We start from the raw sequence: 17340 nt of genomic DNA on the forward strand, positions 1-17340 counted from the left end.
AATGAGAAGGCACTTTTAGTCAGCCATAAGCAACCACACAAAAGAGTGACGGTCTAGACCATCTCAAGATGGCTGAAACAGGTGCTAACACAGGCTGGGGTGGATACTAATATTTTAAAATCTCATTCCACCAGGGCTGCAGCTACATCGGCAGCTATGCAGTTGGATGTACCAATGGACCAAATTCTCAAGGCAGCAGGATGGTCAGGGGAAAAAAATTCCAACTATTTTATCATAAACCAGTCATGAAACCTGGAACGTTTGCAGAAACAATTTTAAGTTCTGTAATTTAATTTACCCCATAAATAGGGTTATAATTTTGTGTTAATAAATTTTATGAATTTCAATGTCGAATTCATGTCTAAATTATGTTGACACAATTCCTCCTACAGTCATCAAGGCAGATGTGATGCATGGACTTGTTTCCACGGCATGAAATCACAGAGCTTTAAAATCTTCACGTAGTCACTCACGTGACTCCGAAGTAAAATAGTAAGATTAAACGAGAACTTACCAGTTTGAAGTTTGATCGTTATTTTATGAGGAGTAACGTTGAGGGATTACGTGCCCTCTGCTCCCACCCTTGATCATATACTCAACTGGTATCTCTTCTCTTACTATGTTTAGTCATTACAGTTATCTGTGATTTCACACCGCTGCTTTGAAGAATGACACGCATGCGTCCTGGTGGGGTTCTTCACGCAATCCCTCAACGTTACTTCTCATAAAATAACGATCAAACTTCAAACTGGTAAGTTCTCGTTTAATCTTACTATTTACTTACGAAATGTACGACGATAAAAGTGACGCGGTGTCAGTCAACAAAGTACAACTCGATGTCCCAATGTTTTTTACAACCAATGCAAGAGTGTGCTCTTCGATACTAGAAGCTCGATTTCACTCCCTTAATGTCACGAGCCAACAAAAAGAATTTGGGTGCCTAGCAGCTCGTCTTCCAGAGCAGATCGCATGTGATGTCGAGGACGTGCTCCTTAATCCGAAGGATTTGACGCTGTGAGTGCTCACAATCACGATGCCAGTGACAAAGTCGTGGAAACAAGAAACTCCTTTATTTACAAGTCTGCAGCCCCCGGGTGTCTCTCCAACCGAGACACACCGAGACCAGGAAACCATCCTCTACTTATACAGCACCATTTGGCTGAACCAGCCTCCCCTTCTGGCTCCTTCCAATCAGAGCACTGAGGTTCACATTCTCACCAGAACACCCGTGACGCCCTTCAACGTCCAGGTTATCTCCCACATCATACATCGCATGTGCATTTAAATGAGACATTTTGTCATGATGGGTGTTGTCGTAATATTCATGTATCTTATTAAGCATGTGCAGTACAGAGTAGTTCCTGCCCTTTCCCCCAGTTCTCGTAATGTTTCTGCTGGACTCCTTATCTTCTAATTCTCAACCTTGAAATGTCACTACCTGTTCTTCTGCTGTTACTATCCAGCCATCGAGGTATCGGGTGTTCGTGCTGAAGCTCACTATTATCCTACCTCAGCTATTTCTCAGGATTTCTAGTCTAAATCAACTATCCCTATTAACCCTTTCCTCACAACGCCATTCGACGAGCTTAAATCCGCTGTCTTGGAGCGAACGCAGCCCTCAAAGCAAGCCCGCATTTCAGAGCTGCTGGGAGATGATAATCTCGGCGATAGGAGGCCATCACAAATGCTGCGGAGATGGCGCAGGCTGGCAATAAATGAAGACATTGATGGTGATGTCTGGAAGCAGAAGTTTCTCCGATGCATGCCTACTCATGTGCAGGGGCACGTAATAGGTATGTTTCAATCAGCCAGCATAGACGAGCTCGCAAAACAGGCCGACATTGTCATGGAGACAATTACTGTGCTGCAGTTGACGGTGGTTAATGCAGCGACAGTAAAGCCGGAGAATGCACAGTTGGAACAGCAAATTGCAGTGCTCACTGCGCAAGTCCAGGCTTTGGCAGCCCAGCAGAGCCATCCCCATTTCAGGTTTAATGCAAACCTTGGGGGTCGGGGACGGGGCCGAAGCGACACCCAACGCATTTGCTGGAAACACCACAAATTTGGTGCAGCAGTTCGGTCATGTCAACCTCCTTGCTCTTTCTATAAATATCAACACCAGGGGAAACGACGAGGCCCGGATGTAGAGGCGACTAGCGCACGTGGGCAAACTAGCCACCGCATTGTTCTCATTGACCGCCTTTTCGGGTATGCAATATCTTATTGACTCTGGCGCCGAGTTATCGGTCGTTCTTTCCAGTTCCCAAGAGAGTTTACACCCTAACCCCGGATGTGTTCCCACTGCCGCAAAAAATTCCAGCATACGGACATTCGGTCAGAAATCAGTCACGCTCGACTTCGGTCTGCAGAAAACGTTTCGCTGGATTTTCACAGTCGCCGACGTATCAAAACCTATTATCGGAGCGGATTTTCTTCCACACTTTTCTTTGCTGGTGGATTTAAGAAATCGCCGCTTGAGTGATTGCAGTACTCGTGCACAGGTGAACTGCATCTGCCGTCCGGCATTGACCATCTCTCACCTTACCAGGCTCCAACCCAGCACCAGCCCATATCAGGAATTACTGAAACAATTTCCACGACTAATAACTCCGTCTTACCGGCACAATGATATCAAACACTCTGAAGAGTTTGAGGAGATTTTTATTAAACGAGACACAAGGTGTTTGGCAAAGCTTGGTGTTACTTATCGTCATGGATTTAGTGGATTCTACAAAGGAACTAAATGTATTGGTTTAGAAAGTGATCACGGGATCTACGCTCGCTCCCTGTCAATTCTACCCCCTTGATCCCACTTCATAGCCCTGCAAATCATTCCTTCTCAGCAATCTATACAATGTTCTACCTAAATAGTGTCAAGTGGAAAAAGGGGAATTACAACAGGATCTGGGGGTCCTTGTTCATCAGTCACTGAAAGTAAGCATGCAGGTACAGCAGCCAGTGAAGAAAGCGAATGGCATGTTGGCCTTCATAACAAGAGGAGCGGCTGGGCTTCTATACTCTGGAATTTAGAAGGATGAGAAGGGGATCTTATTGAAACATACAAGATTATTAAGGGATTGGACACGCTAGAGGCAGGAAACATGTTCCCAATGTTGGGGGAATCCAGGGGCCAGAATCAGGGGCTATAATTTAAGAATAAGTGGTAAGCCATTTAGAATGGAGATGAGGAAAAACTTTTTCACAGAGAGAGAGTTGTGAATGTGTGGAATTCTCTGCCTCAGAGGGCAGTGGAGGCTGGTTCTCTGGATGCTTTCAAGAGAGAGTTAGATAGAGCTTTTAGGGATAGCAGAGTTAAGGGATATGGAGAGAAGGCAGGAAAAGGGTTCTGATTGTGGTTGATCAGCCATGATCACATTGAATGGCGGTGTTGGCTCGAAGGGCCGAATGGCCTACTCCTGCACCCATTGTCTATTGAAGGTTTCACCACTTCTATGGTTATGTGTTCAATACAAAAAGTTATTCATTGCATCCCTAGTACGTTTTACTCAAAGAAACTTAAATTCATGACTTCCCCAGTCTTTGAATCAACTGCTAATGGGCAAAGATACCCTCTTGCTTAGCCAGGGCTCGAAATTAGCGGTTGCTCGGATGCCAATGGTGACCTAAAGTGCTACGGGCAACCTAAAAGCCCTGCCATTTTGCCCGGCTTGGCAAGCAACCGGGACACCTATCTTTTAATTCTGAGCGGGCCCCCCTCTCAATCTCTCTCTGTGTCACTATCCGTCTCCGCCCGCCATCCGTATCCATGTCAGGGTCTCGGGTCTCCGCTCGCTCCTCATCCGCCATGGCCTGCACATCCTCCCCCTGCACATGCGCACAACCAAGGCCGGCACATCATCGGCTGTGGTTCTGCGCATGTGCCGCCCTGCACATGCGCACTGCCACGGCAACTGGTCAGCGTTAGCCACTTTCTTCCTTGCTTTGAATTGTGGGGGATTTGATCGCCATTGCTGTCCGGTCACCGCCTCGCCGCGACCGCTGAAAACCAATGCAGAATCACTCCCTGGAGTTGGAGTAACATCCAGGAGTTATGCCCCTGTCCCACTTAGGAAACCTGAAGGGAAACCTCTGGAGACTTTGTGCCCCACCCAAGGTTTCCGTGCGGTTCCCGGAGGTTTTTGTCAGTCTCCCTACCTGCTTCCACTACCTGCAACGTCCAGCAACCACCTGCAACCTCCGGGAACCGCACGGAAACCTTGTGTGGGGCACAAAGTCTCCAGAGGTTTCCGTTCAGGTTTCCTGTGGGACGGGCATAACTCTTGCTTCTTGGTTTCCTGGTCCTCCAAAAATATTCCAAATGGAATTTAAACAGGAGTGGACCCACCACCACCAAACTCTGAAAAATAACAGCCTATTGCACTTTATCTGTTTATTTATTGTGTGTATATATATATATATATATGGTCTATGGTATATAGACACACTGAACTTTTATCTCCTGTTCTGTATTAAGTTTACATATTCTGTTGTGCTGCAGTAAGCAAGAATTTCATTGTCCTATCTGGGACACATGACAATAAAACTCTCTTGACTTAAGCAAAAAAGGGTTCTTGGGAAATAAGAGCTACCTTAAATTTAGTTGCGTCTCGTTGGGTAACTGTGGTAGGGTGAAGACTATTTTAATGCTTTAATTGTGCGGGGGAACTCCATGGAGTAGCCAGCATTTCTGGATAGAAGAAATTGGGTGACGTTTCGGGTAGAGACCCTTTCTTTAGATTTCCTCTGGTTTTAGTGTTTTTAATTTAGTTTAAAGATACAGCATGGAAACAGGCCCTTCGGCCCCCCGATCCACGCCGACCACCGATCACCCGTACACTAGTTCTATGCAACACATTAGCGACGTTAGTCAAGAGTGTTTGTGTCTGTGTGTCCCTGTGTGTGTGTGTGTGTGTGTGTGTGTGTGTGTGTGTGTGTGTGTGTGTGTGTGTGTGTGTGTGTGTGTGTGTGTGTGTGTGTTCCCGTGTGTGTGTGTGTGTGTGAACATGCTGTCCGTGTTGTTCTCCATTACGCTAGCGATTTCACTTTCACATTCACTAATCCACTCCTCATTAACTTTACACATTTTTATGTGCCGACCAATCCAGGCCCACCTGCCTCCAGGCCCCCCGCCGCTGTGGATTAAAGGCGCAGAAACATAGAAATTAGGTGCAGGAGTAGGCCATTCGGCCCTTCGAGCCTGCACCGCCATTCAATATGATCATGGCTGATCATCTAACTCAGTATCCCGTACCTGCCTTCTCTCCATACACTCTGATCCCCTTAGCCACAAGGGCCACATATAACTCCCTCTTAAATATAGCCAATGAACTGGCCTCAACTACCCTCTGTGGCAGAGAGTTCCAGAGATTCACCACCGAGAAAGTTCTGCAGAACAAACATTCTCCAGCTCCGTTCCGCTGTAGCTTCTTTGTTCTCTTCATCTCGGGACAGGGACTCCTCACGCGCCTTGCACTCTCAATCCAGCTGTGGGTTTACAGAGTCAGAAGCCGCTTAGGATACTGAGTTGGATGATCAGCCATGATCATATTCAATGGCGGTGCAGGCTCGAAGGGCCGAATGGCCTACTACTGCACCTATTTTCTATGTTTCTAAGTCCTGAATTGCATTTGCCTGACGATAAAAATCTGCTTCTTTATTTTTATTGTATTGAATTTAATTGTTTCTCATTTAACAGCTCGAGTGTGTGTGTGGGGGGGAGGGGTGGTTAGTGTGTGTGTGATTTCGCAGGCCACCCCCCCCCCCCCCGCAACCGTGCTTTGGAGGAACAGACCCAACGGGTCTGCACTTGGTCTCGTATACTTATAAAACTGTGTGTGTGTGTATGTCATTTTTTTGGCCTTTGATTCGTCACTCCGCCAAAACCAGACGCCAACATGCCGAGAATTTTACCATTTTGACAGCCATTTCACTTTTACATTCACTCATCCACTCCTCATTAAATGTAGTCATTTTTCTGTACACATTTTTATCCCCCCCCCCCACTAATTTTTTCGCCTCCTGCTTGCCAGCAACCATAACGGCTGAGTCCGCCCGGCTCTCCTCCAAAAACGCCGACATTTTTCCCATTTCGCTAGCGACCGACATTTTTCACATTTCGCTGGCGATTTTACTTCCTCCACTCAAACCCCCTCCCCGGCCCGGCTCTGCCACGCTGGGCGAAGCCAAAGATCGCCTGCACCCCCCGTTGCTTTTCGCCGTCCTCACTGGCTTGCAGTGTCTGAAGATCCCGCGCGTCAACGGCCTGTCGGCCCGCAGGCGCATTGAGGGCATACACAGCATCTTGACGTTGTACGCAGCGTCTTGACAGCGTACGCCTAGCGCGTGGCGTTGCGCGATTATGTCAGGCCGCCCCCTCGGGAACAGACCCAACGGGGCTGCACTTGGTCTAATAATTTCTTAAATAGGAAATCTTGAAAACTGAAGGAAGAAAAAAACACACAAAATTCACTTTGCAAAGAGAAATTATGTTAATGTTTTGAGTTCAACGCTTCATCATGAGTAGAGGTTGTTTAAGTGTTGAGATCTGTGCTCTGTAAAAACAAAAAAGCGAAAGTGAAACAATTTTTATTTTAAACAGCACATGTAGCTCCGGATTCCAGCATTTGCAGTCTCATTTCTCCATGTCTGGTTCTAATTTAGATTACCAGATTTTGTTGAACATGATTCTGTGATGTGGTTTTATCAGAGTAATTTTGAATACAACAATTAATTTCACATTGGATTTTAACGTGAAAATTATGGATAATTTTAAACAACAATGTACTTTTCTATTATAGATGTCATTGACCTTTCTGAAGTAATAGAATGACAAGTCTGCTAAAGCGTCACTGTTCAGAGGTTAGTCCATCTACTGATGCTTTCCTGTAGTGCCTGAGTTCATTAATTTTGTGTTGCATGAGGCAAGCTCTAGATGTGGGATTAGTAATGCGGATAAATTGCTGCAATATATCAGATATAACAACATAATTGCCTCTGTAAAGGAAGAAATTCCTGCATGATACTCGGCTTATGATCCATGAAATTAACTAAAGAGGTTTCTGTAAGCTCTTAAAGGACACAAAGTGCTGGAGTAATTCAGTGGGTCAGGCAGCTTCTCTGGAGAACATGGATAAGTGACTTTCCAGGTCAGGACTCTTCTGAAGTGTCCCAACCCAAAATGTCTCATTTCTATGTACTCCAGAGATGCTGCCTGACCTGCTTCTCCAGCACCTTGTGTCCTTTTTGTGTAAGCCAGCAGCTACAGTTCGTTGTTTCTACATGGTATAAACTCTTCAATTAGCTATTTATAATCTATGTCCCACCATTTCACTTTTGAAAAGGAGCAAGCAAAAGAAAGGGAAGGACATGATATGGGATGTGGCAAGGTTGCAGTGTAGCGTTATGAGGGAGAAAAGAGAGTAGAAGAGCCGTCTGCAAATTTACTTCAATTAGTAAGAGCCAGAGGGGTTAAAGAAAGAATCCCAGAATGTGACCCGAATTGTTTAAGACGTACTTGCCAATTGGAAAGGGTATGGACAGAATATCAGTTGGTTTAATTGGGCTCATTTAGATGTACAATACAAGCAGATGCTTTGAGTGGTGACGTTTCAGGAGGTTGAAACACCACACATGGACTCATAGATCATAGACTCGTACAAAATGCCGGAGTAACTCAGCGGGTGAGGCAGCATCTCTGGTGTGAAGGAATGAGCAACATTTTAGGTTGAGATCCTTCTTCAGACGCCAAGGGAGGGGGCGAGACAAAGATAGAATGTAGTTGGAGACAGTAAGACCAGTGGAAGAACTGGGAAGGGGATGGAGAGAGAAAGCAAATGCTATCTGAAGTTCGAGAAGTCAATGTTCATTCTGCTGGGGTGTAAACTACCCAAGTGAAACATGAGGTGCTGTTCATCCAGGTTGAGCTGGTTCCTCACTCTGACATTGGAGGAGGCCCAGGACAGAAAGGTCAGATTGGGAATGGGAGGGGGAGGTGAAGTGTTGAGATACCGGGAAATCAGGTAGGTTAAGAAGGACTGAGCGGAGGTGTTCAGTGTCTAAATTCTATCTTTGTCCAGCCCCCTCCCCTGACATCAGTCTGAAGAAGGGTCTCGACACAAAACGTCGCCCATTCCAGAGATGCTGCTTCACCCGCTGAGTTACTCCAGCATTTTGTGTCTACCTTCGATTTAAACCAGCATCTGTAGTTCTTTCTTACACATGGACTCATACAACATGGAAACAGACCCTTCAGCTCAAAGCGGAGTGGCTAGAAAATGTAGGGAGATGTCGGAGATGGTCCAAGTGAATTTAAGTGCAGGATGGAAATTAGTGGTGAAGTTGATGAAGTCAGTGAGTTCTGCAAGGGTGGTGGAGGTAGCACCAATGCAGTCGTCAATGTAGCAGAGGTAGAGTTCGGGGATAGAGCCAGTGTACGACTGGAACAGAGATTGTTTGACAAAGAGGCAGGCATAGCTAGGGCCCATGCGAGTGCCCATAGCTACTCCTTGGATCTGGAGGAAGTGGGATGAGTCAAAGGAGAAGTTGTTGAGGGTAAGGACCAGCTCTGCTAGGCAGACGAGAGTATTGGAGAACGGAAATTGGCTTGGTCTGCGGTCGAGGAAGAAACGGCTTTAAGACCCTCCTGGTGGGCGATGGAGGTGTAGAGTGACTGGACATCCATGGTGATGATGAGGGAGTGGGGGCCTAGAAAACGGGTCATTGAGATGAAGAGCGTGTGAGGTGCCTTCAACTAAGTCTTTTCACTGATTGAAGTGAGGATGTGTATGAGAGTGTGTGTGAGGGTGTGCGTCAATGTGTGTGAGAGTATGTGTCAGTCAATCAATCAGATTTATTCATCATATACACAATAAAGTGCAGTGAAATGAACTTGCCAGCAGTGGTACAATGAAAAAGAACACACAATATCCAATAAAAATTAAAGACAAACATCCACCACAGCAATCTTCACTGTGGTGGAAGGTACAGTCAGTCCTCTTCCATTGATCCCCCGTGGTCGTGGCCATAAACCTCCGCAGTTGCCGGTGCGAGATGGCCAGATGTACAGGCCATCTCTTGTCTGGAAGGTAAGTCCCTAATCGGTACTTCCCTACTGGAGACCGTGGCTTCAGGATGTTGTAGGCCGCAGGCCAGTGGTCGGAGCTCTTCACCAGGGATCCCCAGCGAGGGATCCCGCTCTGGATGGTAAGTCCACGCCGTCCGTGGCTAGATGCTCCGTGGCTTCAGGATGTTGTAGGCCGCAGGCCGGCGGTCGGAGCTCTTCTCCGGGGATCCCCAAAGAGGGATCCCAGGCTCCGGACGCCACGCCCGCGGCTTCAGGCTGTAACAGTCCAAGGGCCAGCGATTGGAACACTACCTTCTGTCGACCCCAGCATGGGTTTGCCCCGCTCTGCGATGAAAAGTCCACGCTGCGCCTGCTGCTGAAGCTCCGGGCCCGACTCCGGGAAAGGACGCACCAATCCATGGTGTCAGCCGCGAGGGAGGCAACGTGGAAAAAGTCGCCTCTCCGTGGAGGAGGCGACTGAAAGGGGTTCCTCCCTTTCCCCCCTCACCACCCCCCACACAAGACACACCAAGAGACATTAAAACACACATTTGGACATATTAAAAAAAAGTAGAAATGACGAACACGCTGCTGGCAGGGCAGCTGACTCGCAGCGCCCCCCCACTGAGTGTGTGTGAGAGTGTGTGCCAGTATGTGTGCGAGGGTGTGTCAGTGTGTGTGAGAGTGTGTGTCAGTGTTTGTGAGAGTGTGTGTGAGAGTGTGTGTGAGAATGTATGTGTTGAGAGAGTGTGTCAGGGTGTGTGTTAGGTTGTGTGTCAGTGAAGCGGCGACATCACCCGGAGTGAGTGGAAATTTGGAGACTTAGCGTTTCCCCGGCCCCCTCGGCAATGCGGGCCGGTCTAGGTGCTTGTGTCCAGCTGGGGTCAGGGGGAGGTGAGGGTCAGTGACGTGGTGGTCGGGCATTGGAGCGGAGCCTTAGCCCGAGATTCCTCCCCGTGGCTCCGGTGGTGGCACCGATGCCCCCACTCACCCAGTCCGCTCCGGCCAGAGGGTGGAGGAATCTCCAGAGGGTGTGGACAGAGCGGCCGACGGACACAGAACGGCCGGTGGTGAGGGTGTGAGGTGTGAGAGTTGGCAGCTCTGCTATACCTCAGGGCTTCAAGTCCTGGCAAATCTTCTCGGCACTCTTTCCAATTTAACTTCCTTCTTGTAGCAGGGTGACCAAAACTGAACACAATATTCTAGATACAGCCTCATCAACATCTTGTACGACTGTGACATAATATCCAACATCTTATTCAGCACCCTGACTGATAAAGGCCAATGTACTAAAAGCCTTTTTGACTACCCTATTTATCTGTGATGCCATTTTCAAGGTACCCTGTACCTGCACTACTACAACTCGTCCGCTCTACAACACTCCCCAGGGTTCTGCCAATTCACTGTGAAGAATCAGTCTATAGAAATGTCTCAACCAGAACTGCCATCAGTCCAATTTCCTCCACAGTTGCTGAGGTCCTCCAGCACTATGTTTATTGCTACAGTTTCCTCGTTCTAAAAGGTTTCTCATTGCAATGGAAATATGTGATTTTCTGGAGTTTGTTAAAAATGTTTGATTACAAGGAAAGTTGCTCCAGTCTGGTGGTGCACACTTTCAAGCTTCTGTACCTTCTGCCTGACAAGAACGGCGAGACGAATGAATCATCATTTGCTAATCAAAAGACTGGAAAAGTATGGAATCAGAGGGGTTGTACTAGAGTGGATGAGAAGCTACATAAGTAAAATACATCAGTTTGTGCAAATTGGGGACTACAAATCAACATGCTTAGAAATAATTTGTGGAGTCCCACAGGGGTTGGTTTTGAGCCCCAAATTATTTATTTTGTATATTAATGATATATGTAGGGTGTCAAACCTCTTGAAATTTGTGTTATTTGCAGATTACACTAATATTTTATGTGATGGGGACAATTTGCAGCAGCTTTCGGAGGTGGTCACAGCAGAAATGAGTAAACTAAAAACATGGTTTGATTTGAATAAATTATCATTACATTTAAACAAAACCAAACTAATGCTGTTTGGAAAATGCAAAATAAATATACAAGTAAAAGTAATGATAAATAATGTTGAAATAGAAAGAGTGTATGAAAAAAAATTTCTGGGTGTGATTCTTGATCACAAAATCTGCTGGAAACTCCGTATAAAACATGTGAGAGCAAAAGTAGCATGGAGTATTGATGGGGAAAGCAAGGCATGTTTTGAATGAGAGAGCACTGTATATTCTGTACAGCTCACTTGTGTTACCGTATTTAGATTACTGTGTGGAAGGATGGGGCAACACCTACAAAACCACCTTACAATCACTGAGCACACTACAAAAAAGAGCTATTCGTATAGTAAACAATGTAGGATATCATGAACACACCAATATACTGTATTTAAAATTACACACCTTAAAGTTTAAGGATCTGGTAGAATTTAAGACTGCACAAATAATTTATAAAGCAAAAAATAAACTGCTACCTGTAAACATACAAAAACTGTTCAAAGACAGAGAGGGGGGTTATAACTTTAGAGGGAAACTAAACTTGAAACAGCATTATGCTCAACCAATTAAAAAAGTATGTCTATTTCCATTTGTGGGGTGGTTTTGTGGAATGGTCTTGACAAAACGATTAAACAAAGTATGAATATAATGCAATTTAAAAAAATGTACAAAAGATATATCTGAAAAGTACAGTAATGAGGAAGGAGAATGTAAATCTCACAGATGTTAATGGTGCTTTTTGTTCTTTTCTTTTTTTGTTCTTTTTTTCTTAATAGCTTGATTGGAGTAGTTTTATTTGAATTGTCTGTTTAGTTTATTTTATTGAATTTTGCATTTGTTAATGGTGAAGAATGGGGGTAGGACTTGACAAGCATAGGCTTCTTCCTATCCCTTTTCGAACGAGTCTAATGTGTATTATGTTGAAATTGGCTTTTGATTTTTTAATTTATGTATGTACATATATGTTATGTATACGTGTATGTATATGTGTGTATGTATTTATGTATATATATAATTTTCCTTTTATTTATTCATTTTCATCTTTTCTTCTTTTTTTTTTAATCGTTCGAAATAAAAGATATCATTCAATGACCGGGGTCGGACGCCTTTGATTTTGTTGGCTGCTTCTCTAAGTCAGTGTGAAGTGTAGATGGAGTCAATGGTGGGAAGTGTGGTCTGTGTGATGGACTGGACAGCATTCACCTCAGCACAATCCTAACCTGGGGAATACTACTGAAAAGAATGGGCTTGCACCCTTCTCCCAGATCATATTTCACCTAAGCTTGTTTTAGACATGCTCACATTAGAGCCCTGTAGTTTGTCATCTGTTTGAATTTCAGGGTAATTAGATAAATTTACACGGGAATACAGAGAAGAGACAAACAACATAGTTGTTTAACTATGTCATTAAAGACCCCTTATAAAACAAACTAATGTGCACCAATTGATTACGCCATAAATCAACCAAGGTACAGAAGATTGAAAGCATGCACCACCAGACTGGAACAACTTTCCATCTGTTATCAGGCTTCTGAACGGCCCTTCCATAAGTTATGGCACCGTCCAATGCATCTCTATTCCATTATAGACATTGGACTTCAGCTTTGGAACTAATGCAATACAATGCTAACCACTATATTCTGCCCTCTACCTTCCCTTTTGGTCTACCTGTGGTATGACTTTGACGAGATTGTAGTTATGTATATGAATTCATTGGTCTGGTTATTTCGCAAACAAAACAAAGCTTTTCTTTGTACCTCTTTACACGTGACAATAATAAACGTGTGTGTGTATATATATATATATATATACCATGTATTTGGGTGTGAACACCTTCGCAGGAAACGTGCAGACAAAATACAAAAATACTTTGATTTGAACATATTTATTTGGTTGATATCAATGACAGCATGAACAAATAACGTGTTCTGAAATTTTCTGCGCGTGTAGCAGTGTAAAATTAATAACCCTATTGTTAACTCAATTCTAAGACTTTTTAAATAACTTTCATGTTTGCATTCTTTTCCTTAAGTTTCTTGAAGACTTGGCGAGGTACATGACCGAATACATAGTTACACGATGGACAAGGAAGCAAGTCGCCTGGAGAAGGACTATGTTCATAGTGTGTATGAGAAGATTGCTCCTCACTTCAATGACACTCGATACAAAGCTTGGCCCAGAGTACGTCAGTTTCTTATGGAACAAGAATCTGGCAGTCTCATCGCCGATATTGGTTAGTGACAAGAGCAAGATAACAAGAGCTCAGAGTGAAACTCCTGTCAAGTTGATACTTGTCTTGTGTTTGGCACCTCTGCTTGCCGTGAGAGCAGTGTTAATGAACAAAAGAACTCACAAAGTGCTGGAGTAACTCAGCAGGTCAAGCAGCATTTCTGGAGAACTTAAATAGGTGACATTTCAGGGCGAAACCTTCAGACTGATTCGTGTGGGGGGAGGGGGGAAAGCTGGAAGAGAGGAGGGGCAGGACAGCCTAGCGATGGGTGGATACAAGTGAAGGGGGTTTTGAAAGGCACATGGTTGGACAAGCCAGAGATAAAGACAAAAGGTGTGAAATAAGAACAAAAGAGATTTGTGAAGCCAGAGGAAGGAATAGAGGTGCCTATCAAATATTCCTTCACCTACCATCTACCTAACATGGTGTTAGGCCACGAGGGAGGCGACATGGAAAAAGTCGCCTCTCCGTTGAGGAGGCGACCAAAAGCGGTCCCCCCCCTCACCACCCCCCACACAAGACACACCAAGGGACATTAAAACACACATTTGGACACACTAAACCCCCCCCCCCAAAAGTAGAAATGAGAAATGACGAACACGCTGCTGGCAGGGCAGCCAACTCGCAGCGCCCCCACCGACCACATCCACACTATCTTGGCCTTTCATTATTCAGTAGGTTTCAATGAGATTCCCTTCTCTTCCTTCTAAACTGCAGTGATTACAAGCACAGAACCATTAAATGCTTCTTATACATTAACTCTATCGACCCCAGAATCATTCTTGTCAACCTCCTCTAGACCTTCTCCAATACCAGCGCATCTCTCCTCAGATATGAGGCCCAAAACTGCTCACAATATTCCAAATGTGACCCGATCAATGCCTTATAAAGTCTCATCTTTACATCCTTGCACCTTCAGAGATGCAGCCTGATCTGCTGAGTTACTCCATTTTGTATCTTTTTTTGTAATTCACCACCTGCAGTTCCTTGTCTCTAGAGGTAATATACCGGGGCCATCACACGAGGGATGTATCTGTTTGTAATACCCTCACCTGCTAAGTCACCGTTTGCTTACCACACTTTAAGAAGGTAAATTCTATTTTAAATTTAATTTCATTACAATTCTTTCTTAATTTAGGATGTGGGAATGGGAAGTACCTTTGTATCAACAATCAAGCCTACAAAGTGGGTTGCGATTATTGCCTGCCCTTGGTAGAATCCGCAAGAGAGCAGAACTATGAGACCATGGTATGTGACAGTCTGCACCTACCATATCGCAGTCAGTGTTTTGATGCCATTCTGTCCATAGCAGGTGAGGAACTAATTTATTCTATTGTTCAGCAATAAGCAAAATACGTTTTATGATTGAGCAGGACACAAAGTGTTGGAATAATTGAACGGGTCAGGCAGCGTCAGATACTGTTCAACAAGCTGAGTTACTCCAGCATTTTGTGTTTTGCTCAAGATGCCAAGATCCGTAGTTCCTGGTGACCGTTTTATAATTACAGTCCGTTCGCATTATTACACCCTCTGAACCTGATCAGCTACAATGCTGAGAACTATATTCTGCACTCTGTATCTTCCTCTTCACTCTGGGTATTGTACCTGAGTTTGATTTGATTGTATTTATGCATAGTATTATCTGATCTGACCGGATAGCATGCAAAACAAAACTTTTCACTGTATCTCAGTACACGTGGCAATAATAAACCTGAATCAGCACAGACATTACTCAAATTCTAAACAGATGGGTCAGTTTATTAGCCTATCGTGTGAAGTGAATGTTAGGTGCCTTTAAAAAAAAGTTGATGATGTAAAGTCTACTGTCGGACTCTTTCAAGGTTTGCTTGAGATGCTCAGGATTCTCCAGCAAACCGTGGCAACAGCCGGTTAAATAGAATTCGTGAGCCATCTGCTGAGCTGTAGGGTGACCTCACTTGACAGATGTCACTATCTCCAAGCACTTCTCCTGACGTATTCTGATTAAAATATTAGCTTACAATCACATCAGAAAGGAAGCAGTTCTATTTTTGAAATCTATATTACTAAAAGTCTGATCTTGACCACTTCCTGTTCTGTATATTGATTTTAGAAAAAACGCTGCACTTACGACTGTGATTTTTGGCCATCTTATTTAGAGTCCCCCTCCGTTGCGCAGGACATGAGGATTTTTCCCATTGATTAAAAATAAAAGAGTTACTAGTGGTTAAAAAATGTTGAGATTCTCTCTCCTGAAGGCCACTCCCGGAAGTGTTGAGTGCCTCACTCAGTCTCAGCAAGATGGGGGAGCGAGTGGGCCACGTCTCTCAGTCTGAGCTGTGAATAACACTGAACACATGTCTACTGTGAGTGTGGTTTTACTGACCTTGAGTGCCCTTAATGTGGTTTGAAAATGAAAATGTGGTTGGTTTGAAAAAGCACAGCAAATGTTTGGTGGTGGTTGGTTTGAAATAAAGCACAGCAAATGGTTGGTGGTGCTTGGTTTGAAATAAAGCACAGCAAATGGTTGGTGGTGGTTGGTTTGAAATATAGCACAGCAAATGGTTGGTGGTGGTTGATTTGAAATAAAGCACAGCAAATAGTTGCTGGTGGTTGGTTTGAAATAAAGCACAACAAATGATTGGTGGTGGTTGGTTTGAAATAAAGCACAGGAAATGGTTGGAGGTGGTTGGTTTAAAATGGCAAAAGATTAAAAGTCTAAACTTGACAACTTCCTGTTTGCACTGTATATTGAATTTAGATAAAACGCTACCACTTACGGCTGTGATTTTTGGCCATCTTACTAAGCCCCCTCCGCTCATCAGGTGCAGAGGATTCTTCCCATCAATGAAAATTAAAAGTGGTATTAGTGTTTAAAAAATGTTGAGAATCTCTCTCCTGTCAATCACGATATGAAGGCCCCTTCCAGTGGGAGTGGGGAGGGATCATAAAACCAGGAAATGTGGGTGTTGCTCAGTCTCTGCAAGATTGGGGAGGGAGAGGTCACGACTGTCTGAGCTGTGAATCAACTGAACACACTGAATGTCTACTGAACTGTGAGTGTGATGTTTATGTGGTGTTTTGTGTGGGTTTATGGTGGTTTCATGGTGGTTTCACCCTGCTTGAAATGGTATGAAACTGCGTTTGAATTGGTGGCCTTGAACCCTGCTTGAAATGGTATGAAACTGCACTTGAGATTGGTGGCCTTGCACCCCGCTTGAAGTGGTGGGAAACTGCACTTGAATTTAGTGGCCCTGCACCCTACTTAAAGTGGTAGGAGACTGCACTTGAGTTTGGTGGCCTTGCATCCAGCTTGAAGTGGTAGGAAACTGCACTTGAATTTGGTGGCCTTGTACCCTGCTTGAAGTGGTGTGAAACTGCATTTGAGTTTGGTGGACTTGGACCGTGCTTGAAGTGGTATGAAATTGCACTTGAGTTTGGTGGACTTGCACTGTGCTTGAAGTGGTATGAAACTGCACTTGAATTTGGTGGACGTGCACCCTGCATGAAGTGGTAGGAAACTGCACTTGAGTTTGGTGACCCTGCATCCTGCTTGAAGTGGTAGGAAACTGCACTTGAATTTGTTGGCCTTGCACCCTGCTTGAAGTGGTAAGAAACTGCACTTGAATTTGGTGGCCTTGCACCCTGCTTGAAGTGGTATGAAACTGCACTTGAATTTGGTGGACGTGCACCCTGCATGAAGTGGTAGGAAACTGCACTTGAGTTTGGTGACCCTGCATCCTGCTTGAAGTGGTAGGAAACTGCACTTGAATTTGTTGGCCTTGCACCCTGCTTGAAGTGGTAGGAAACTGCACTTGAATTTGTTGGCCTTGCACCCTGCTTGAAGTGGTAAGAAACTGCACTTGAATATGGTGGCCTTGCACCCTGCTTGAAGTGGTCGGAAACTGCACTTGAATTTGGTGGCCTTGCACCCTGCTTGAAGTGGTAGGAAACTGCACTTGAATTTGGTGGCCTTGCACCCTGCTTGAAGTGGTAGGAAACTGCACTTGAATTTGTTGGCCTTGCACCCTGCTTGAAGTGGTAAGAAACTGCACTTGAATA

The 17340-nt window shown here is 44.8% G+C and overlaps 1 protein-coding gene across 2 annotated transcripts in view; it reads left to right on the forward strand.

Moving 5' to 3' along the window:
* Positions 1–17340, forward strand: part of trmt9b (tRNA methyltransferase 9B) — a 43926-nt gene that overhangs the window by 14452 nt on the left and 12134 nt on the right. For both annotated transcript variants that reach the window (XM_055636840.1, XM_055636841.1), the window contains 3 exons: positions 6798–6858; positions 13102–13302; positions 14438–14611. In XM_055636840.1, the coding sequence (XP_055492815.1) occupies positions 13149–13302; positions 14438–14611 (328 nt within the window). In that variant the 5' untranslated portion in view covers positions 6798–6858; positions 13102–13148. The remainder of the gene's footprint in view (positions 1–6797; positions 6859–13101; positions 13303–14437; positions 14612–17340) is intronic.

The sequence above is a fragment of the Leucoraja erinacea genome, chromosome 6 (genome assembly GCF_028641065.1).
Source record: "Leucoraja erinacea ecotype New England chromosome 6, Leri_hhj_1, whole genome shotgun sequence".
Taxonomy (NCBI): Eukaryota; Metazoa; Chordata; class Chondrichthyes; order Rajiformes; family Rajidae; genus Leucoraja; species Leucoraja erinaceus.